The sequence below is a fragment of the Ostrea edulis genome, chromosome 1, assembly GCF_947568905.1.
Source record: "Ostrea edulis chromosome 1, xbOstEdul1.1, whole genome shotgun sequence".
NCBI lineage: Eukaryota > Metazoa > Mollusca > Bivalvia > Ostreida > Ostreidae > Ostrea > Ostrea edulis.
The window spans coordinates 108,902,655-108,927,610 of record NC_079164.1 but is presented as its reverse complement, the minus strand read 5'-3'; the positions used below and the strand labels follow the sequence as shown (position 1 = coordinate 108,927,610).

Below are 24,956 nucleotides of genomic sequence, written 5' to 3'. Positions count from 1 at the left end.
TCGACACATCGTCTCATGGTGATACACTCATGTGTTAAATATGATATGCCTATGTCAAAGAACAAAGAAGTCATGGCCCTGACACGAATCCATTGTAAAAACCTTTAATTTTGACCTCGAGGTCAAGGTCATATGGAGGTCATGAAAGTACATGGCACATCGTCTCATGGTGATACACTCATGTGTCAAATATGGTATGCCTATGTCAAAGAACAAAGAAGTTATGGCCCGGACACGAATCCATTGTAAAAAATCTTTAATTTTGACCTTGAGGTCAAGGTCATATAGAAGTCATGAAGGTACTCGACACATCATTTCATGGTGATCTACCTGTGTGCCAAATATGGTATGCCTAAGTCAAAGAACAAAGAAGTTATGGCCCGGACACGAATCTGCACAGACAGACGGATGGACGGACAGACATAGTGATTCCTATATACCCCCCAGAACTTCGTTCGGGGGATGGGGGGTTGTTATAACAAGTCACCTATATATTAAAGCAAACATGTGGTCAGTTTACACAACATTTTGAGTTGTACACAAAATCTGCACAAGTCTCCCTGAACAATGTTAAAAATTGTTTCTTACATTCCTTTTATTAACAAAATAAAATGTTTCTTTGATGTTTCACTTTAATTCATATTCAGCATATACATCGATAATGCATAATTATAGATATATACCATAATTACAATATAACAGAAAACGTCATGAACAAGTGAATAATATATTGGTGTGTTAAAATCTAGTTTCACTTTCACATACACTCTGTGCAGTGATTGCCAACAAGAAAATATTGTGTCTTTTATTACATTAAGATCATAAGCATCAATAATTTTTTTTTTTTATTAAATTCAAAGCAATACTAAAGGTAAAGTACATGTGTTACTGAATGAAACATGTACTGAGAATTTTACATATCACTTCAAAACTAATATGAGATTCTACATATCTATGCAGATTCAGTTCACAAAAACACCTGTAAAACTTCAAATAAAAAAATTAACTCCAACAACAAACATCTCATATTTTTCATTCATCAAATTTTGTGCTTTAAAAATTGGTATCATGCATAAGTAAATTAAATGTGTTACAAAAATATTCACATTTCATTTGAAATTAAAACTGTTTATGAAGAGATTTACAAAAATCTAAGAATAATTTATATTCAATGTGTCATAGAAATATTAGACTTGAATGCCCTGAAAAAATTGCATAAATCAAAATAGGAAGAGAGTAGATTAATAGACAAGATATTTTGAGGTACAACGTGTATAGGGATGATTCTACTCCTGAAACTTATTTAAAAAAAATCAAATATATTATTTAAATAATACTGTCTGAAAGTTCTGCGAGTTTGGTAACATACAGTCACACATATACAAATATATATCATCATTTAACCCACACTTCAGCACAGATATTTGGAATAGAGGGAGATGGTGGGGTTATTCTTTTATGAATTTGAGATATTCATCCTCCTTCATCAGGTGGTCCAGCTCCGAGGGCTCTCCGATGGTCATCTTATACAGCCATCCTGAAAACCAGCATTTAACAATCCTCGGTCAATAATTCAATAACTATTTTAAACTGCTGTTTATCTAGTCCAAAAAATATATAAATGCATCTCACATCAAACCTTCATCTAACAAGTTTCAAAAAAATTAAAACTCCACATCCTGTAATCGTAGCGATAAATGATAATGCTTGTATTTGTGGTATCCTAAGAAATCTGAGCTTTTATCATCCAATTAAATTAAAAAGATAAGAGTTCTATTTCCCTGCCCTACACTACAAGTGATGTAAAACAAGCATGTTTTATACAAGATTCTTTTTTCCAATTGACTATGAATTAAAGGACATTAATAGCAGCATATGTGTCAAGCTAGAGCTCCCATTACAGCTCGAAGAAAACCACCGAGTGGAGTAGCATTCCTGTAACAACATGGCATCATTCAAAGAATACCACTTCCTTATTTCAATTCTATACTGCAGGAGAGCATTCAAATAATTCCACCTCATCGAGTTTCAATCTAGAATTATAAACACCTTCCCACTTACATTTAGATTATCAGTAGTAAATAGGAGATCGACAGATTATGCGGTATTCTCTCTGTTGTGTTCACAACATATCATAATATTCACTGGCCACAGTAGCCTAGTGGGATAGGCACTCACTTTGCGAACAAGAGGTCCTAGGTTCGATTCTCAAGTCAAACATAAGATGTTTAAGATATGTAGTGATTGTTCCTTCTGCCAAATGCCCAGCATTAGAGGTTCAAGTCAAGGATCTTTAGGAATTACCTTAAAAACTGATGCTGAAATCTTTGTCAAGTTAAGAACCTCACTGCTATAGCCTTGAATGCCATGCATAGGTTGAAATTTGTAGGACTTTATCTAGCGCTGATGACATCTCTACATGAGTGAGAAATTCTTAAGGAGGAGAAATTTGAAATGGATGAAAAGTGTAGGATATGTACCATAATATTTTGAAATTGAAAACTTTCAGATTCACTTTATTTAGTCTAAAAAAAGCAGTTTTAGTAGAAAGTAATATGGAAAAAAATCTAAATACCCTGCTGTACTGAAACCCTAAATCTACAGATCAGCAGTCAACATGTTAACCGACTGAGCTATCCAGCTAGACAACCTACAGATCAGCAGTCAACATGTTAACCGACTGAGCTACCCAGCTAGACAATCTACAGATCAGCAATCAACATGTTAACCGACTGAGCTACCCAGCTAGACAATCTACAGATCAGCAATCAACATGTTAACTGACTGAGCTACACAGCTAGACAATCTACAGATCAGCAGTCAACATGTTAACCGACTGAGCTACCCAGCTAGACAATCTACAGATCAGCAGTCAACATGTAAACTGACTGAACTACCCAGCTAGACAATCTACAGATCAGCAGTCAACATGTTAACCGACTGAGCTACCCAGCTAGACAATCTACAGATCAGCAGTCGACATGTTAACAGACTGAGCTACCCAGCTAGACAATCTACAGATCAGCAGTCGACACGTTAACAGACTGAGCTACCCAGCTAGACAATCAAATTTAAAAGGAAAATACATATATTGCTGATATTTATATTTTTTATTCATGTTTTAAAAGGAAGTCAGCCATTATAACAATCTAATTAAAATTAGATCCTTTGATCATCTACGATCGGTGAACGGATCAAAGGATCTAAATTCTGATTAGATTGACCATTATGAAAATGTAATATACTTCCTTATATTGGTAGTAAAACAACATTAAAACAAGCATTATAATATTCAAGTTTTGATATTCAAACGTCAAGTCATTTCATATCCCCATCGACTATCTCTGTAGACTGAGTGTTTGTATGGTATCAGTGACATTGTTGCATTAAGTTACTTTTGACTTTAATATATGACCTTTTGACCAAGAAATCACAAGGCATCTTTTTCTTTCCATTTACAATGCGACCTCTGAAGCAAGTGTGAGACTAAAATCTGCTATAATATTTCTTATACATGATGTCCACAACATTTTCTATCATTCTTGTCTTCAAAGTTTTACATGGTCTAACCCTGTATTATCTAGATGTTTTATGTTCATGAAATTAGCAGTAGATCTACCAGATTAAGTCAAAGTAATTCATTATATATTCAGAGGGCAAAGATACAATATTCTAGATCTTTTGCAATTTACGGTACACAGTTGTGGAATGATATGACATAATTCTTAAAATATTACCCAACATTGGAAATCTGCTTATCTTTTTTTCTATTATTTTTTTCATCTGGGAAATTAAAAACATTTAGATTTGTTTGTTTTTTTATTTTCAGTTTTAAATATATTATAGATAGCATATTTATGTAACAAACCTTCATATATCATTTTATATTGTATAGATCTGTATAATACTGCTGTCTGTATATATGTTTTCAGGACCACAATGTAAACTAGTTTCTTAAACTAATTGTGCTATCCAGTTTAAACAAAGAACATTATTATTTTCTGGATGTAGAAACATGAGCAAAGGCACATGGATGCAATTATACACACCCCCCCCCCCCCCAATTCTTTATTGAGATATCATATGTTTTCATAATGACCCAAGGTCACATTATGAGGCATTTTCTTGGAACCATTACACCAAACATATGCTTTATATGTTTTATGTTTAAAATTCATGAAATTTACAAGAAACACCCTCATTCATTAACAGTGAACAAGTCAGTGAAAATATTCCTACAATCTGAATTCTTTCTGAACTATATAATCACAGGTCATCAACTAAGTCAAATATCATTTTTACCCTAGAATCATTTTTGTGGAGTAAAACTTTTGTAGTTTGAGAAAAATACAGTAAACATGTTGGTGAGTATTACATAGTCAAAGAATTGTTACTCTTTCAGTGTAATTTACAACAACATTAAAACTTCATCGAAAATGAATGATTCTGCAGTACACAATTTTCATTTTTCACTATCATCTGTTTAAAGTGCTTTTAAAGAAAATTTGCAATCCAGACAGGCAAATAGACTGAAATGAAAATTTGCTGACCTTTTTCATAGCAGGATTCATTGACAAGGTTTGGGTTGTCTTCCAATGGAGTGTTGACTTCTTTAACCACCCCTGATATAGGGCTGTACACCTCACTGGCTGCCTTCACACTCTCCAACACACCAGCCTCAACTACAATATCAGATTTGGGTCTTTTTATACATCATATTGAACATGCAAGATTATAGGAAGTGACATCACACAAGATTATAGGAAGTGACATCACACAAGATTATAGGAAGTGACATCACACAATTATTGACCTGTAATAAGATATTTGATATCAGGGTTTAATATCAGTAAAAAAATAATCCATGATATTGATAGAGGCAGAGTCACGGTCAATATCATGTTTCTTGAACTGATAAATCCTAATTATCACAACAAAAGTCAGTACATGTTATTGTTTTTATCATATATAGCAATACTGGAGTATTTACATGCCAAAGGAAAATTTCTAATTTGATCAAGCATCCTGAAAAAGTTAGGATACATAGTATACATAACCAGATAACTATAATATGTCCATAGGCGCCTGGGTCAAGGATATTGCACTATAACCTATATGTAAACAATAGAAGAAATTCAAACCCCAAATAAATATTTCTATCCAATATATAGTGTCTCTCTTTACATTTTTTCATGTTTCAGGAAGCTTAACTACATATGTCATTACCACAGAACACAAATTTATCATGCATGTTTTAAAAAATGTCTTATCCCATTGATTCATATTTTATGAATTGGTTTATCTGCCCTCAATACTTCTAATTGCATCTTTGCATCTTGTGGTAGTTCTTGAGGAGATGCATTAATATGTATATGGTGTGACCGTTGGACCGAGCGAAGCATGTAATGGTCATTGGAGTGTCCCAAGTGGTAATCATAATTCCGTTAAGTACGGTAGATTATGATTCATTTAAAAATATATATTTTTAATGAAATTTTTCTTGCGCTAAAAACCCAGTAAGATCTCAATATTCAAGGGGTTTTTATGGGGAGAACAGTTTTACAGGATCCGCCTATTCATTAAACGCGGGAAATAAAACGCAAGGTGACGTCAACTGTGCATTGTGACGTCAAATTTAGCCTTGACTTTTTTCTCTTTTTCAAAGCAAACAATTATAAACAATAATAATACATTCCGTATGCAATGAAAAGGGCCGTTATAAAACTAAACAAAATTAACCAATAAATTCAAAATGGTAAAAAAGTAACTGTAATTTTATCGTATATTCTTATTCAAAAAAACTCATGAACTCGTTCATCTATTTAGTCGTATTACGGTGTTATATGTAATTATTTGCTAAAATCTGTTATAATGATAATTATACTATTCATTTTGAACAAATTGGGTGTTTAAATTACGAATTGCACGTCAGAGTCTTCTATTATTGGCATTCAAAATAAAACACGAATAACTGTTGAAGCAGGTAATGAAAAAATAAATGGCGGCGCCCATATGGATCACGAAAATTTCAGTGAACGTATATAGAGATTATCTCTTTTTCTTTTGCTGAATTTGACTTTTTTCTTTTACATACGTGTTACCTTTAGAGCCTTGCTTCGCGGACGGGCCTTTGGCCCGTCCGAGCTTCGCTCGGTATAAAGATTTTTCCTTTATAATCCTTAATTTGTAAAACTTAAAACCATCATTAAAGCCCCAACCAGCTTTAGAGATTACAATGTGAACAAACTTGAATCTTCTCCAGTTATAGCGTTTCTGGTTCAGGAGATGAATTTTAAATTCCTTTACTTATTTTAACTATTCTATTAATATGTTTTATCATTGAGACGAGTGAAAATCCACAACTTGCAACACGACTTTACAGGTATTTAATCTGCCTTTTCGTTTAATGCAGGAAATATGACGTGGTCGACGTAAACAGTGCATTGTGTGACTTCATATTAGCAGCAATTTCTTTTCTTTCAAACCAAGAAATTATCAACAATTACAAAACATACAAAGGTATGAGAAAAATTCTCTGGAATTTAAAATCGTTTGTGATACTTTCTAAACGATCTATTTAGTTTATTTACGGGGCTGTCCATAAAGTATACTGCAGCGACGGTGACATTTTCCCAAAAACATTAGGCGTAATACTCATCATTTTTCAGCTGATGAAGAGCAAATCACATGACTCAAATGTGTAATCATTGGAGTAAGCTCATCGCGTCGCAGTGCGAACTTTGCTCGCTATTATTCTTCCCTTGGATCAGGGCATGGTCTTTTGTTAACAAACTTGAATCCCCTATTACATATTAGTACAACATTTCTGCAAAGCTACTCACGCCCTAGTTCCAGCTCTGTACCAATTTCAGGCAGCTGCACATAAACAACCTCACCTAACTGATCCTGTGAATGAAGAAAAAAAACCCATTCTGTAGAACTGCTTGTTTTCATGGGATAAAATTGTCTAGATCTGAAATCCCTACACGACTGTATGTTCTGTTTTTGCTGGTTTAGGAGTTACAGTTCTTTTAGTAGTGAGGAATAATTTTTGTGCACATCCCACAAAAACAACAGAAGTTACCCCCCTTTTAAAAAGTAATGATTTTACATTATTTACATACTCGTACAACCAAATCAAACCATAAACCCCCCCCCCCCCCCCAAAAAAAAACCCACCTCCCATAAAAAGGAAATTGTATATCACTGTATTTGTACTAAACCAGTAAACAGTTTACAGCGTTTGCAAAATGTATTACAACTAATTTATCTATCCCATTTTTTGAAAGCATACATACCTGAGCAAAATCAGAAATACCAATGGTGCCTATATCTCCATTCACTTCCACCCACTCGTGTTTCTCCGTGAAGTACTTTACTGAAATAAATAACTTCCATGTTTTAAATGTATGTAAGTAAATTTCACTATAGTGTACCCTGGTTTGTGACAAGATATCTCTCTCAGAGGTTAGGTTTAATTCAACGTATCACAAATTCAACAAATCAAAGAAGGCAATCAGCCGCAATCTAACTAAAATGAGATCTTTTGATGCCCTCGCTTTAGTTACATGTAGTGTTGCACTAAGAATTGTGTTCTGCTGTCTGATTAAAACCAGTCCCCCTTCTCCTAGGAGAAGGGGGGGGGGGGGGGGGCCTGATTTTAATCAGACTGTACAATCTGGTGACCAAAGATATCGAATAACTATTTTTAGTCTATCAGAGCATAGCGAAGCTTTTTTCTTGGTTCAATGAGAGTTTAAACCTTTAGTTTGTACATTATAAATCACATTTTAATCACAGATAACTTTAATTATGCATAAATTTGTAAGCTTGAGTTAATGTGAGAATAAGGTTCTCTTGAACAATTGCGTACACACTATAATCATCAGAAACCTTCTAGAAGAAGTGCGACCGACCATGGGTTTCCAACAATGACTCTGTAGAAGATGTCCACAACATTGCTACATAATACATTTTTTTTTGTTTTACTTTATCTATATAAAAGTATCATGTAGCAGATTGTTATTAAAATTCCTCTCTTGAACAACAGGACACTCCCAAAGTATATGACAAATTGTCTCTTCATATTATCACAAAAGCCGCATAATTTACTTTTTTCAATCCTATTTTAAACAAAAAGGTATTAGTTGTTAGTATGTGATGGTTGATTCTAAACTGTAGCCATTGTAGTTTGGTACTCTTAGTATTGATGAAAGGTTACTGAAAAATAGTTTTCCAATCTAATTCTGATAAAGTAAAATATTCTCCCCATTTTGGTTTGTAGAATGATGTGACATTTTCATCTATTAAGTTTAAGGTATCGCAGGGCTGGAAACTAACTTTTTATGTCACCAGTCCAGTTGGTCTGAAAGGGTGTATTTTCAACCAGTCTGCAGAAAAATTTACCAGTCCACCAGTTTTCCAGAAATAATTAAACATTTCGCTATTAATTAAGAAATTAAAATGGAATGGAATTTAACTAGATATGCCTCAGACAATATTGTAACACTTATGTGAGATTTATATTTACTAATCGGGTTTGTCTGATATCTACAGAGGAATGCCAAATGCGAGTTTAAGATTTCATAAGTGTGTTTTCCAAAATGACATTCTGGAACATTGACCTGGCAGTCCCATCAGACTGACTGGCGTAAATGTCAGTCAGTCCGCCAGACTTTTAACCAGTAACAGACCGACGGGCATATGTTAATTTCGAGTCCTGTATCGTACATAGTTCTATTACCTTTTTGAATGAACAAAAGAGTTTCATATGAAAAGGTATAAAAGGCTTACATTTCACTTCTTCATTTTAAATTCCCTGACTATTCATGCTAATGTAGCTGTTATTGATTTTTGTAAACCTAGCTATTTCAGAAAGTTGGTTTTGACATTAATTTTTTTCTCTAGATGCAGTAACTTTAAAAAAGACCCCCTTTCATCAAGCAGATCATTAATATATATTATATTCTTGTTGAACCATTCACTAACAAAAAGTGACTTTTTTTCCAATCAAAATTCTTTTATTAAAATCAAATTGGCTGGGATATAAAATCTTCCCATGTATGTAACTTCAAGTTATCTTGAAATATTTTGAAAGGCAAGGAATGTGTCTATCCAAAAGAAATTTTTTAAAAGGTGTTATGTTTTGTTGATGTAATCTAACCCAGTTTTTAAAATCACATCAATATTAATTGATTTACTCAATAATAGTTTTTTCCAATTTGCATTTTGACCATTCATTAATCTTTTAATCCAAGAGGATTTAAGGCCTTGTATATAGTTATCAATGTCAATCATATTCAATCCACTATGTGAATATTCTTGTGTGATTTGTTTTCTTGATTTTGTCAAAGTTAGAATTCCACAGAAATTTATACATTATACTATTTATACAATCACAGTTCTTTGCTAAAGACTTCTACCAAACTTTCAAAAGGGAATCTTCTCTACTAAAGTTTGATCATCGAGGCCTGTATACAAAACCAATACAACCACATACTTTGCGACAGTGCTGCACACTGAGTATATAAATTTTAGAATTGTTGAAAAATTCACTCTCATTGTTTGAATACTGGTAGTACTATCGGTAAGTAGATACAATGTTCGTCAGCAAAAATATCATGAAAAGTTAGCTTTGTTAATAATATAAAAACTTGAATCAAAGACAATGTATGCTATGTTTTAGAATTCTACTTGAACTTCTTGTCAATGAATATCATAACTTCATTTACAGAAACAAGTGCCTGTGCCCAAGAATTTCATATTTTTGGTAGAGGCTTCCATCGTCCATTATATCTCACCTGTTTGTTTGCTGCATGTTGGGCAGTAAAGAAATTTGAGCAAACTTAATGCTACTCCACAAAAATATATTTTGATTAATAATTTAACAAATTACTAACTTCTTGAGAATATAAATGATTCTAAAATGCATGCATGTCTGGCAAACAAACACTTTTTTTTATTTGAAAAAAAATTATTAGAAAAACTTTAATCTTACAGTACAGGACCAGTACAATATCTTTTTATCATTAAAGTTATACATAGCTTTAAACAGTGTTAAAAGTTATACCCTTTATCACGTCATCATGTCTGCAAGAATGCCCCAAAATCCTCTTTCTTATGTCACCGACTTTGCTCATTTTAATTTTTCTGTAATGCCAGTGTGAATTTTGAAGATTGATTTTTCTTTTTCCTAGTTTTTTTTTATGTCTGCTTTTTATTTTAACTTTCATTTTTTCCCTTTATTTTAATTTTTTTTGGGGGGTAGATTTTTTGTTTTGTTTATTGCTATCATTGTTTCAAACACTTTTTAAGAAAGTGAGAAGCACTACGTAGCTTAGATAAATGTGCTGGACCTGTGGAGCACATCAAAATTTTCAGATACGTGTTCAATCACACAAGTAAATGCCAAATCATGAGGTCAAAGAGTTCAGCAAACGGTGAAACGCAATGTCCCAATGTTTTACACTAAGCGCTTTAAACATTACATGACACCTACCGCCTAGAAGACGTTGTGAAAAACTGATATTTCTACTTTGTGCACTCGTCACTTTTGCAATATTTCTGTACGTCCGCAGTCTATTCAGCTGCCCTAATACACAACGTCCTAGCACTGCTGTGGCCATTTCTTCTTCTGTACACACATGCGCGATTGATCGGAGTAACTTCCCCTTTAAACTCTTCTGTAAATGAAGATAAATTTTTCGGCGGATGTTTTGAAACAAGTTTGGACCTGGGATGATGACATGAGATTGATGCTTTGCACAATTTAAACGGGGGCTGGAAGAGATGGCAATGCAAACAAGACAAGATATAAATTTTCAAGGCATTTTCAAAAAGCTAGGTATGGAAATAATCAATCTTCAGCAAATGCATAAGAGTCTTTTCTTCTTCTGGAAGTGTGTTCACTGATGTAAACAAAGTTTCTTTACGTTGACCGTGATTATAAGAATTGGCCCTTTATGGTACAGCATTCTCTCTCCTTTCATTGTACTTTTACTTTTAATCTGGAAAATATTTACATACTTATATGCTTAAGTTGATTTGAAGATGAAATAAGCAAATAATAATAAATAATAAAATAAATAAATAATAAGCAAAATTTAACAATCTTTTTTATCATTGGGTATGTTTATGAAACGAACAAACTGAAATCCCCGTGGATCTGATCTTTTGGTAAGTGTCCCAAGACTTGACTGATTTTCGCTTGGAATTGAGTTAACAAGGGCTGGGGTCTCTTAAGGGACCCATGTGCATTGAATATCAACCCCTGCTTTCATATATTAAGGGGGGGGGGGGTGAAGGTATTCTTTTCCATGTCTCTGTATATTGAAATAATATGTAAAAAATGCTTTGAAAGTTTAGTAGATCAAAATTGTTGGACGAAAATTTCAATTTTTTTTTACCTTATAATTTAATGTATACATGCCATTTTTTTTTAAGGTCATAACTTGGATGAAATCCGTGTCAGAAGTCTAGAAAACCTACTTTCAAAGCTTGAACACAATTTAGTTTGTGACTCAGACTTGATTAATGAGCGCCACTTGATGATTAGACTAATAGAATGGTTCAATTTCCCCAGTCCACCAAAACAAGGAGAAGTGTTGCATCTTATCCAGAGATTATCAAAGGTAATTGAATAACAGCATGTGATTGGAATAAATGATGTTTATATTTTCAAGGGATAAAAGCCTCAGAATTCTTGGTAGTCATCCATGTAATCATACTGTGTGAAATTGGTATCTGTATATAAGCTTAGCTTTGTGAAACTTTCTATGATACAGCATTCTGCAACTGCTCAAATTCTCCAAGACATTGGTGCTATTGAATTTTTGAGTCAGCTTCGAGCTGATGTTTCCAAGTCTCTTCAGCCTGTAATTGATGAAATCCTGGAAAACACAATGAGATTGCCAGAAGTGCCTGAGGAAACCTATGCTCCAACGTGTGTTTACCAGAAACAAGGCTACATTCCCGGTTTGTTAAAATATTGTGAATTTTGTAATATTTTAGAGTCCTACCATGTAAAGTGGAGTTCTTTGCTTATTTGTAATGCTGCAATGCCATCATCATTTTTTATAATACACATACATAATCTAGACATAATTAGCTGTGTGAATGGAAATTTTTTTTGTTTGGGAAATGCATATTTATTGTCTTGCATATAACTTTTATTTTAGAATCTAAAGCGCTTGCAACCAGTGATGTAGCATCTGAAATGGATCCATTACATTCATCAGTCTCGTCTGTTTTGCCTCAGGAAAGCACAGGCCAACCACATATTATAACAGGAAGAGAAATCACTGATGGGTATTTCAAAGACAAAGTACATGTAATTCAAGAGCAGCAAAGGGAGAATACTGATGGTACATAATGTAATATAAACGATTGTAAATCAATTTTTATTTGTGATAGCTTAATTGTTGGGAAAATTTGTGAAATCAGCTTGATGCAAAGTTGAGGTTCTTGTGAATGATCTTGTGTATATACACAGGGAGGAAAAAAGCAAATGTTTACAAAAATTGTGTCTGGCTGAAAAATTTGACAAGGCAATATCACAGATATAACAATGCGAAATATAATGATTTATAGTACTTTTACAGATGACTCTACAGTGCTTGAAAATTGTACAGACTGTTGACACAAGATTTATTCATAATCAGGACATTGTATCAAAGATGCAGAAATCCTATACCGATCATAATGTCTATCCTACCAACTGTCCCTTAACACTTATATATGACACAATATAAGTTTTGCTGACACGAGTCACAGTAGGGCCGTAGCTTTCAGTTTTCTAGTGCCAGCAAACCTGTCTTACAGTAAAGTTTCTCTTTTTCTTTGAAGGTACCTCAAACACATTCCTTGTGACAACATTTCCTTGGTTGGCCCTGACTCCTACTGACAGACATGTTATACAGTCTACAAACTCGTAAGTAAAAAGTAGGCATACATTATGTAAAGGTGTGATCACACAATACAAATTTCCATCCAACTTAATGACATCAGCTCAGGTAAGTTAAATGGTGGACTCTGCTTTTTGATTCAGCATTCAGTTGGGTGTTCACTTGATGTGGATTCAGTGAAAAACGAATCATGCAGAATCATTCAATGAAAAATTGTACCTCTATATCAGAAGAGTTACCATCTTATATTCAACAGAGCTACATGTACAATGTATAATCTTACTTTGCAATATGCCAGGGTTGGTTCATTTACATGGTAAAACTGACCATTTTAAAACAGCTATCATGACTTTTATCCAAGACAATTAGCATTGCAGCAGGAAGAAATTAATTTATTTCCATAATATTACTTTTGGGTATGATGATAGAATTCAAAGGTGACTTTTAAGATGTTTCTGATACATGAACATGTATATAGTAAGTCTTATAAGATGTGTATATAATTGCTCTTGATTGCCTTCACGCTTTTAATTATCTCAACCATGCAGTTACAGAGTGTAACATTACTTACATACATGGACAATGCCCAAAAAAATTTTGGAATAAAAGAAGGCAGACATTGTTATATACATGTATAATTATTGTTTTGTAGCTCTTTACAAAGTAGAGAATCTCATTTATTGGCCAGTTCCTGTGAATTTTTGAGTGATGTTGTATTTCAAGACTTTCCATCTGAGATATTTTTACAGAGGCCGAATATTGTTAGAGTAAGTTGGGCTTTATTATGTCAAGATATACTTGATATGTGAATAAATATTGAAAACTTAGAAGACTTATCATTAAGACATATTTAAACAAAATGATAAAAATCTGGAAATTTTTGGTCATTGATTACATGTAAATCCTCATTTTATCCATTACAGAATCTGCTAGCACTTTTAGGAGCTGTTCCCAATGTTAACACACATTTGACCATTCATGCAGCCAAAACTTTAGGTCACCTGACCTCCTCTTTAAGGTCAAGATTACGATATTATCAAGATCCAGCATTATTCACTTCCAAACAAGGTACACTTACATGTAGTTAATATTATGAAATACATAGACATGTATTAAGGTTATACATGATAAAATATGTTTAGATTTAAAGTATATTAGGGTGTGTTGTATGGTTTAGTAGTTAGTAAAACTCTATTCATTTCAACATTTTCAGTCATTCTCAGTCTGAGAATTGGTTCTTGTAGTAATGTGTGGAAATTCTCTAGATTTCAGTTCAGCTTCTTCTTCACCATTTTCTAACTCCCCGAGTGTGTTGTCTAACCAGTCAGGGAGGTCGGATGGCCACAGTCCACGGACTGGTTGGGGGGACACTCGACCCCGTGGAGATGGGCGGGAGGTGGACTCCTCCTCATCTGTCAGGTGAAATTTCCACTATTTATTTTCTCATTTGATACATGCATGTTCATTTAATTTGCTTGCTTTATCTAATATCTACAACTAGAACAAATTTGAACTAAGAGACCAGGAATCCATGGGTTTATTTGAAAATCATGGATATGTTATTTTTGGTTATTTCCTGTTTTTGAATTTGTCTGGCTACGATATAACTTTTGAGCTGCATGAGACAGAGACTTAAAATCAGAGGTCAGTTTTATTTTGTTTTAAATAGAAATTTCAATTTATTCACAGTTCCAACTCCAGGAACTCTAGTGTCAGTGTAGGGCCTGAGGTGACAAACCCTGAGGAGACCGACATTGATGATATGAGGTCCCTTCAGAGCATGCAGATCACTCTCCCTCAGTACTGCTCCCTGGTCATCGAGAAAGCAGTGCCCCTTCTGAAGACAGAGACAGAAGGTGTTGTCACTCAGCTAATGTACCTCCTGAACCAGGTCCTAGAGATCTTTAATGGTATTGTTACCATGGAGATATGGCAGGATACCTCATCCAGGGCGAGGGAAATTGTAAGATTTTGTTTTATTTATTTTAAATGGGGGAAGTTGCTTAAGTCATTGTGCAATAACCGCTAAACTTTGCATATTATGGTGTGCAAATATGGTACTAATAGAGATTATGTAATAACTTGATTTTGACATCTTAAGATGAACAGTAAATCATAGTAAGAAATATTCTTTCTGTTATAAGGCTGAGAGAATATGTGGAACATTTGAGGCTCTTAGTGATGTAATTAATTATCATCACCATGGTGATGTCAACCGTGGGAATACAAGCCATGAAAAGGAGAAGGGAGATATTGTGCAACACAGGTTGGCCTTCATTGGGGTGACAGGATTTACTGCAAGGCTTCTGAGGCAGCTAGTTCCTTTGCAACAAGTAACCCTTTTACACGTACTATAAACCATTTGTAAGTGAGAAATATACATGAAATATAAATGTGAGTGTGCCTATCTTGTCATCCGAATCATTCATATTGTGTTTTCTTTGTGTACAAGTGTTAGTGGACTCCCATATATTAGGCCAAGTAAAATTAATTAGTAGATTATCATTCCCGCCCGCCCCTCGAAAATTGCCCTGCCCCGATTTTTTTCTTCTTCAAAATTACGATTTCCGGATATTTTTATGTCCGGTCCGGTATCATAAACGTACTTTGTTTCACTTTGCCTTTTAGAAACCCAAATACACATGTAATTATGATTTATAAAGCCTTTTCTCAATGAGAGAAGGCATTTTCGAGGTCAAGAATACCATGGTGAAAAATAAAAAATAAAATCCTCCCACCCGCCCCATTTTTTTGTGAAGTTTGAATGATAATCTACTAATTAATTTTACTTGGCCTTACTTGTCATGAAGATTTCTCTATTGGTGGTTCACAAATTTAAGAAGTTACAGTGTATATAATATCATAGCATTCAAAGGTTTTACTAAGTGGGTTTGTGAGGAATAGCAGCATTCACACATATACATATGCAAAAGAAATTAAGGTCTCTATTTAGTGGGAATGAAAAAGACTTTTGAATTAGTTTTAGACAAACACTATACAGTATACATGAGTTGCTCTATGTGTACTTAGCAAAATTGGTATATATGGTATAGTCAATGTCACCTCAGTTGTCTGATAACAGAGAACATTGCTCACTGGTAAACTTAATGCTGCTGCTGAATTTAACTGATGGTAGACAACATATTGTTCATAGGTAAACTTAATATTGCTACTGAATTTAACTGATGGTAGACAACAGATTGTTCACTGGTAAACTTAATGCTACTGAATTTAACTGATGATAGACAACATATTGTTCACTGGTAAACTTAATATTGCTACTGAATTTAACTGATGGTAGACAACAGATTGTTCACTGGTAAACTTAATGCTACTGAATTTAACTGATGGTAGACAACATATTGCTCACTGGTAAACTTAATATTTCTACTGAATTTAACTGATGATAGACAACATATTGTTCACTGGTAAACTTAATATTGCTACTGAATTTAACTGATGATAGACAACATGTTGTCCATTGGCAAATTTTGGTCTTGTAAATACATGTACATGTAAGACTGCTGAATTCTATGATAACACTGCTGATGACATTACTGGTAAAACAATATCAAAGGAAAGCTCTCATAAATTACCTAAAACTGTTTTTTTTCACCAAATGGGGAACTATTCAACATAATCTTGGTGTTTTTAATTCTCTTTGACAGGGGAGGAAACTTTTGCCCTCCAGTCTGATCAAGTCTATGGAGTTGGTGGTGTTTGATGAGGCTTTGTCTCATAGTTATCCAAGCATACAGATCACACTCCTGGCCTATTTACAGATCCTCAGTCCAGACAAGTATAAACTGTTCGTGGACACTGCCAAAATATCACAGTCCATCCAAAAGTCATGTCAATTTTTGATGCTTTGTCAGGAGGAGGTAATTTTGACAATGACTAAAAAACTATTTAAAATCTTTACAAGGAGAATTGACATGAAAACATCACACATGCAGTTATGATAACTGATAGTATTTTTTGTTTATTTTAGAAATCATAAAGTCATTGATTATTTTTTAATATATTCTTTTATCTTTTGGAAAAATCATCAAATTAGCAAAGACTGTCATAAAAACCATTGTAAACCAATTTTTAACTGGATGTATAAGTAGTTTTGTGTGAATCCTCTTTACAGCAGAAAAGATTAGTGAATGAGTCACCATTTTTGTTATTTAAAGTCATACATGATATCTAGTGAGCAGATAGCCATAATGTGGCTGTTGTTAGTCTCAGTAGATAGCCATAATGTGAGTCTCAGTAGATAGCCATAATGTGGCTGTTGTGAGTCTCAGTAGATAGCCATAATGTGGCTGTTGTAAGTCTCAGTAGATAGCCATAATGTGGCTGTTGTGAGTCTCAGTAGATAGCCATAATGTGGCTGTTGTAAGTCTCAGTAGATAGCCATAATGTGGCTGTTGTGAGTCTCAGTAGGTAGCCATAATGTGAGTCTCAGTAAATAGCCATAATGTGAGTCTCAGTAGATAGCTATATTGTGAATCTCAGTAGATAGCCATAATGTGGCTGTTGTGAGTCTCAGTAGATAGCCATAATGTGAGTCTCAGTAGATAGCCATATTGTGAGTCTCAGTAGATAGCCATATTGTGAGTCTCAGTAGATAGTCATTATGTGAGTCTCAGTAGATAACCATAATGTGAGTCTCAGTAGATAACCATAATGTGAGTCTCAGTAGATAGCCATATTGTAAGTCTCAGTAGATAGTCATATTGTGAGTCTCAGTAGATAGTCATTATGTGAGTCTCAGTAGATAGTCATAATGTGAGTCTCAGTAGATAGCCATATTGTGAGTCTCAGTAGATAGTCATATTGTGAGTCTCAGTAGATAGCCATAATGTGGCTGTTGTGAGTCTCAGTAGATAGCCATATTGTGAGTCTCAGTAGATAGCCATATTGTGAGTCTCAGTAGATAGCCATAATGTGGCTGTTGTGAGTCTCAGTAGATAGCCATATTGTGAGTCTCAGTAGATAGCCATATTGTGAGTCTCAGTAGATAGCCATATTGTAAGTCTCAGTAGATAGTCATAATGTGAGTCTCAGTAGATAGCCATAATGTGAGTCTCAGTAGATAGTCATTATGTGAGTCTCAGTAGATAGTCATAATGTGAGTCTCAGTAGATAGTCATAATGTGAGTCTCAGTAGATAGTCATAATGTGAGTCTCAGTAGATAGCCATATTGTGAGTCTCAGTAGATAGCCATGATGTGGCTGTTGTGAGTCTCAGTAGATAGCCATGATGTGGCTGTTGTGAGTCTCAGTAGATAGCCATGATGTGGCTGTTGTGAGTCTCAGTAGATAGCCATGATGTGGCTGTTGTGAGTCTCAGTAGATAGCCATGATGTGACTGTTGTGAGTCTCTTAGATGGCACAGTAACACAAAGATCTTCAAGATTTTTTTTTTACAGAGGTATACCAGGAAATTACAAGTTTTGCTGGAGACTTACTGCAAGACATGATTTTCATGAATATTCAAATTGTCCATAGGAGAATTGAATTTTCATATCAAGTCATCGGGGAATAATGTCTTAATGGATAAAAAAGATTATCTATATTAGCTGTTTCACCCACTTAACAGTTTTGTGATGCTTTAGACATTTGTAATTATAAGTGATTCAGTTTACACAATAATGATGTACTCCTATCCATACCTACAGTGTAGATGTTTATCTTGTTTGATAGGGATACAAAGGAAGCAGTGAATTGATCAACATGGCGGAGACTTCTCTACAGAGTCTACCATACCACATACACCTCCCGCTGGTTACGGAGTTTGTCAAACTCTCGTCCTCGATGTACGTCCTTGTGAATTTTATTCTGTAACAGAATTATACGCCGAGTAACTATAGATGTTCTCGTGTATCGCAGGGTTATAATCATTTCTATCATCACATCTATCTCAACTTGGATGATATACGGGATGCAGCGTTAATCTTATTTGAATGATAGTTTATGTTGAATGTACATATTGAACATAAAATATGTGGAATATTTATCTTGGGATTGAAATAAATGTATTTTTCAATACAATGACTTATGTTAAGAATTACATGTACAAAGAGATGTGGATATGGGGTGCATATATATGTACCGTGTTAGTATATATGATACCTTTATTAAACACCTTTATTTACATAAATAACTCTTCCTCTAAAGATTTAAAGTTAGGCTTTATGTCAGCTGTTACTGAAGTATGCATATTTTTCAAAACCACAGATGTTACAAAACAATTTTAATTTGAAAGCTATTAGACTTGTGAATTTTTTATTCTAATTTTTCAGATGTGCTAGAACAACTGAAGAGAGAGCTCTGCAGACAAAATGTATGGACATCTTGCTGAAGTTCTTGTCCCATCCTCTCCCTCAGGTCAAAGAACAAACCTACAGTACCATCAAACAGGTTGTCAAGGTATGATGTCAAGGACATAACTACAGTACCCTCAAACAGGCCATCAAAGTAAGTTTGAAGGTCAAGGACAAACCCACAGCACCGTCAAACAGGCTGTCTAGACAATAATGTAAGATTAAGGACAAAACTACAGCACCAAAGTCAAGGACAGACCTACATGTACAGAACCAGCAAACAGGTTATCATTGTAAAGTTCAAAGTCAAGAACAGAACCAACAAACAGGTCATCAATGTTATGTTCAAGGTCAAGAACAGAATTAACAAACAGGTCATCAATGTTATGTTCAAGGTCAAGGACAGACATAAGATAGAGTAATATACATGTAGCTAATGTGATGGTAAAAATATCATTTCTAGGGGATCACTGAAATTCATTCTTTTTTCATAGACATTCATGATTTTTGTATAAGTTAAGGACATGAAGAAACTGAATTTTGTGTGATTGAAATGTTACTCCCGTAAGACCTTTATGCACTTTGTTTAGTTTAGAATTGTTTGCAGCTGTATTTCCACATCCTGTCTGTTGCAGGGTTCCTTGAATGTTAATGAGGCAGCTGACCCCAGTTCCAGGGCCTGTTACCTCTCCAGATTCCTGTTTAACTCTGATGTCATGTATCAAGTCATTGTCTTTGGCCTCATTGACGATAATTCCAAGGTAGAATTTAGTCATATATTGAAAGAAAACAAGTGACAACCCCATTCAAATGTACATACTGGCAAAATTGTAATATCAATTTTATTTTGAAATACGAAATGAAATTACAGTCAAACTTCATTTTCTTGAACTCGATGGTAACAAGAAAAAAGTTCAAGATATCCGAGGATTTGAGATACCGAGGGTAAAATATTTTAAAGAATAAGTGGTTGGGACTTCCAAATCACTTCGACATGTCCATGGTATTCGAGATATCGATGTTTAAGATACGAAAGTTTAATTGTATTATATATACTTTCAAGGTAAGCCAAATGGGCACAGAGATCATATGTCACATCCTAGATGGTCAGCTGTTGATGACAGAGGATTTATGGAAGGAGGCACAGACTAGTCTAATGAGATCACTTCCTGTCTTACAGGTACCAAGATTTACACTTATGGGTATTTTCTGACTTACGGGAATTTTCTGACTCTACATTATGTAGTGTCATCATGTTATTTTCACATAATATAAATTTGATATACATCCCTGCACAGACAAGTAAATGTAGAGTTAATTACATGTTTTAACAGTTATATCAATTAGTGGAATAATTCTAGTACAAAAAGTTGAAAGTTTAAAAAGTCTCTTCTAAGATAAGTACAAACTGTACATTTACAGTAAATTTTCATCGTGGAAAATGGTGTGATTTTCTATTTTATTTTTAGTGGTTTATGTAGAGCAATGAATAGACTCAATTTTTGGTATGAATTGTCTGATATACAGCTCCTCTCTTGTAGACCTATGTTGACTTGGGGACCAAACTTGGCTCCTCCTTGCTGGCAATGACAGATCCTACAGAGGGCCAGACAGAGGGAGGGCTAGTGTACTTAGAGAAATTGAGGGGCTGTATTAGAATGATGTTTTCGACTGACATCAGGTATACAGAATCTGAAAGTGGTATCAGATTATTGTTTTCTGCTGATATTAGGTATACAGAAACTGAAAAGTGGTATCAGATTATTGTTTTCTACAGACCTCAGATATAGAAAAAGAGGGACTATATCAAAATAATGTTTTCTAATATAGCATGTATTGTAGGATGTGAAAGTAATCAATATTCATGTTAATTTGCAATTTCTTGCATTTTAATTACTGTATATATTTCTTAGTTATATAAAATTAAGTCCTTTGAAGTATAGCACTCACAATTTTATGTTCTTGGAAATGGTATAGAATGTCGATTTCACCAAATGAAGTATATTTACTTGTATGATATAAGAAATCTACTGGAGAGAAACTGAGGGGCTGTATCAAAATGATATTTTCGTCCTTACATCAGTTGTAGAAATATTTGGAGGCAGAATCAGAGTGTTGTTTGAGTTTTTTATCTATACAAATTATTTTTCTTTGGGATGTTTGAAAATAAAAGGACTTTTCTTACAGAACAAGAGCTGAAGCTTTGAAGCGGCTGGCCTGGTTCTTGTCAAACGAACGAGACAGTAATGAAAAACTGCCCATCTTTGCCTCCTTGGATGTAACAAATTTGACCAGTATTTTCGTTGTGGAGTTACAGAGGTCTCTGGATGAAGACCTCGGTAGATCAGTGTTCCAGGTAATGAAGCAACACACACATCTACATAATATTTAGAAATGAGGTCAAGAATAGATTCAATGTTTCAGACAAACTTGAGCAGTGTCTTCCGATAAAAATACAAATACATAAACACATATATACTGCAAATTCAGTGAAACCTGTCAGTGTCTGATTTAGATGTTTTGCAATCTGAAATGTCTTATAATTTTTCAGCACCAAACTCAGATCATAAAAATACACTGTCATAAGGATTTGTCCTATATGAAAATGTTACATGGTTACTAATTATGTCCCAATTAGGCAAAATTAACTTTAATTATAAAACAGATTAAAGATGTGTACATGTATGTATTTAACCACTTTTTAATTTATCATAATATAAAGAATTGAGTTGAGTATTTCATGTAAAAAAAAAAATTATACAATCATTTTGAACATTTTAAGTCAGAAGTGATTTTATTATTTTTCTGCAGATTGATGGCCTAAGGAAGGTGTATGAAATCTTTAACTCCTCATCGGTTGATCCCTCTGTGAAAAAGTCTGCTGTCGACCAGTTAGCCATCATTTTACAAGATCACAATCTTCATGCCCCGTTCAAAGCAGAAGGAGGGGTAGAAACCATCCTCAAACACTTAAAGCTGGGACTGGTCAGAAATGATAATGTGCAGGTATAATTGTACTCTGTAAAGTATTGTTAACAAAGTATTCACTAGCCACATGCAGTCAGTTTCAGATAAAGATAAAATAATTAACATATTTATGTTAAGAGATAAAGTAAGTTGAAAAACAAAAATGTCCGTAGGTACATGTATATCGAATACGGGTTGAACATTATGCTGCATTGCACATTCATAGATTAAAAAAAAAAAGATTTGTCCTATGTAAAATGTATGTCATAGAGAGCTGTGATTTAGGATCCAATTTTTCTATTTTGTATGAATATTTTTTTTTTATAAATACATGTGCAGCCATCTTGTGTAATGGATCTTTTCTCTTCTTACAGAGTGAGAACTTACATTACCTGCCAGCATGTGCAGCCATCTTGAGATCCCTTGTTCACTATGACTACAGACTGAGACACAAATTTGCTCGAGATCAGGAAATGTATCTCATACTTCTCAGAGGTTAGCAAACTTCATGATACTCTATTACATGTATATTTATGAAATTGATGCAAATCTCTTTTAAAACTGGTTTGTAATGGAATTTGAAAATGCTGTTGGTATGTACGATATCTTTGATTGCAGTTGCTTTCCTACATCAGAGAGATGAGAGAACCTGCTATGAAGTAGCTCATATTTTGACATTGTTGTTGTTTGATGAAGTGGCAAAGTTTGACCTCGGGTGAGATAAAATTAATGGACATATACATAATATTAATGCAAAGTTTGACCTCGGGTGAGATAGAATTAATGGACATATACATAATGTTAATGCAAAGTTTGACCTCGGGTGAGATAAAATTAATGGACATATACATAATGTTAATGCAAATATGATTTTGAGCTTTCAAATGAACTGCTGTTATTCTTGTTTTAAACTTGCCGGACCATGAGTTGAAAATTAATTAAATTCTCTTTACATTGCTGTTAAATTTATACAGTGAGCACTTCCATGCCCCTAATTTTACATGTTTTACTGAGGTTTTTTGCAATTTGTTTCTTCACCTATTATTGTTTATTAGTAGGGATTTCTCTGGGGGAGGGAAAACTAGAAAAAGCACGCTCTGTGTTAATTACACTGTCAGGAAGCACCTTGTGATATAAACGTACATATATTTTTGAAGTAATGTGTAATTTAAAATATAGTGCTGAATAAATCAAAAATATCTTTGAAGTAATTTGTAATTTAAAATATTGTGCTAAATAATCATAAGCTGAGTTTTCTAAAATAATCATCAGTAGAAAATCAAAAGCACTGATATTGAAGGGAAAACAGCTCTGGAAAAGGGACATAACTCATTATCAGTTTAAACTGACCACTCCTCTATAAAACTGGTCATTTTCTTTAGTTCAGCAGCTGGCTGGTACAGAATTGTTTGACTGTAATTCTAAATTTACATGGCACTTGTATTTTTTAATCAGTGGTGGAACAAGCCCAGTAGTTCATTTTTCTGTGCCAAGTGTGTTGAGAAAAAGGTAAGTGTGAAGTTTAAGGCTTTTAAATTTTCACACCACTGTTACAGTGATGAAAACAAATTAATTGGTGAAATTTTGATGTCCATTATTATCAAGTACAGAAGTGTATTTAATAAGAACTTGTAAACTTCAGGTGTCGTTTACCATTCCGTCCAGTGTGTCACCATGACAACAGTCCCCATGAAGTGGAGTTGCCCCCTGATCCTGACCCCATACAGACAGAGAGATCATTAGAAATGCTCCGAGTCTGCTGGAATGTTTCCTGGCACGGTGGAATGGAGAAACTGCAGAAGTATTTAGCCAGAAATAACAGTACCAGTAAAAGTGACCTATTCAGCGAGTGAGTGTTTACTACACTGTATACAAACTACTGTGTCAGTTTTACTTCGATTTTTTGGATCCTTGCAAATATTTTGTTGATTTAAATTTCATAATATTCATTGCATTCTTGCAATTAATTTGATATTGGTTTAGTCCGACTATTAAAGTGAAAGGGTAGCTATGTAAGTACTTGTAAACAGTATGTAATAATAAATATATGTCAATGCATGTATTCTTGCCATCTCAATTCTGCAAATTCTAGAAACAATGATGAAATACATATTACGAGATCTACTCATTTGAAATGAAGGCATTCATCATTGAAAATTACCTGGAAATATGAATATTCTTTGATATGTGTAAGCATTGATTTAACCGGGGATTTCTTTAGAGAAATTATAAGTGATGTAAAGTTTAAGAAATGTATGATAAAATTGCTGGTATGTGAAGGAACTGAACAATAACAGTATTACTCTAATATGAACAACTTAATAAGATTAATGTTCTTCTCAAAGGACCTCTAATGGTTTTTATAGCAAATCTACATTAGATAATAGAATTTTTGTGATCCTCTGTATAGGGTTATAGAGTAGAGTATGACAATTGTCACTGGTGGTGTGGTGGGTTCACCCAGTGAACAAAAATTGACAAATCATTAGAAGAGTAAAATTCAGAGTGGTCACCTGAGGAATTAGAGGTGGAGTGGGGCCTGCTTATCAAGTGCAAAGTATAATGTTAAAAAAAAGGTTCATCATACAGCAATTTTTGTTACAGAGTGTACCATTTTTCAATTAATATAAATCGATTGCATTGGGGACAAATGAGGTTTTTTGGCACAATATTTCTATATTAAAAACAACCCCAGTTTTAAAATGTCAAATGGGATGAGTATTGGAGATATTTTTGGTTGTAAAATACTAAAAAATCTTTATTAGAAAATGTA

At 34.0% G+C, this 24,956-nt stretch overlaps 2 protein-coding genes across 3 annotated transcripts in view; one reads left to right on the top strand and one right to left on the bottom strand.

The window, feature by feature from the left end:
• Window positions 1-614: 614 nt before the first annotated feature.
• Window positions 615-10,657, bottom strand: LOC125666597 (glycine cleavage system H protein-like). Its single transcript, XM_048899793.2, has 5 exons — window positions 10,499-10,657; window positions 7,299-7,378; window positions 6,843-6,906; window positions 4,551-4,682; window positions 615-1,537 (listed from the first exon to the last, which is right to left on the bottom strand). Exons 1-5 carry the CDS (start codon window positions 10,623-10,625, stop codon window positions 1,449-1,451), a joined length of 492 nt encoding a protein of 163 aa, XP_048755750.1. The 5' UTR covers window positions 10,626-10,657; the 3' UTR covers window positions 615-1,448.
• Window positions 10,658-10,684: 27 nt separating this feature from the next.
• The window catches only part of LOC125666609 (rotatin-like), a 34,261-nt gene continuing 19,989 nt past the window's right edge, over window positions 10,685-24,956 (top strand). Inside the window, exons 1-22 of one of the 2 annotated variants that reach the window (XM_056153257.1) lie at window positions 10,685-10,843; window positions 11,443-11,630; window positions 11,784-11,961; window positions 12,177-12,362; window positions 12,844-12,928; window positions 13,555-13,669; window positions 13,826-13,970; window positions 14,168-14,321; window positions 14,592-14,865; window positions 15,047-15,235; window positions 16,571-16,783; window positions 18,597-18,709; window positions 19,196-19,322; window positions 19,852-19,977; window positions 20,280-20,396; window positions 20,758-20,897; window positions 21,404-21,572; window positions 22,028-22,222; window positions 22,558-22,678; window positions 22,802-22,898; window positions 23,639-23,692; window positions 23,826-24,032. In XM_056153257.1, coding sequence (XP_056009232.1) covers window positions 10,789-10,843; window positions 11,443-11,630; window positions 11,784-11,961; window positions 12,177-12,362; window positions 12,844-12,928; window positions 13,555-13,669; window positions 13,826-13,970; window positions 14,168-14,321; window positions 14,592-14,865; window positions 15,047-15,235; window positions 16,571-16,783; window positions 18,597-18,709; window positions 19,196-19,322; window positions 19,852-19,977; window positions 20,280-20,396; window positions 20,758-20,897; window positions 21,404-21,572; window positions 22,028-22,222; window positions 22,558-22,678; window positions 22,802-22,898; window positions 23,639-23,692; window positions 23,826-24,032 — 3,248 coding nt within the window. In that variant the 5' untranslated portion in view covers window positions 10,685-10,788. Of the gene's footprint in view, window positions 10,844-11,442; window positions 11,631-11,783; window positions 11,974-12,176; window positions 12,363-12,843; window positions 12,929-13,554; window positions 13,670-13,825; window positions 13,971-14,167; window positions 14,322-14,591; window positions 14,866-15,046; window positions 15,236-16,570; window positions 16,784-18,596; window positions 18,710-19,195; window positions 19,323-19,851; window positions 19,978-20,279; window positions 20,397-20,757; window positions 20,898-21,403; window positions 21,573-22,027; window positions 22,223-22,557; window positions 22,679-22,801; window positions 22,899-23,638; window positions 23,693-23,825; window positions 24,033-24,956 lie in introns of both variants that reach the window. The other variant, XM_056153256.1, reaches the window with a different exon arrangement.

Excerpts from the sequence above, each read along its gene's own strand:
- LOC125666597 (XM_048899793.2), bottom strand. The coding sequence starts at position 10,625 with ATGGCCACAGCAGTGCTAGGACGTTGTGTATTAGGGCAGCTGAATAGA. Across the intron at positions 7,379-10,498 it reads TTCACAACGTCTTCTAGGCG|TAAAGTACTTCACGGAGAAA; the intron begins GTAGGTGTCATG and ends TATTTATTTCAG. Across the intron at positions 4,683-6,842 it reads TACAGAGCTGGAACTAGGGC|TTGAGGCTGGTGTGTTGGAG; the intron begins GTGAGTAGCTTT and ends CTGATATTGTAG.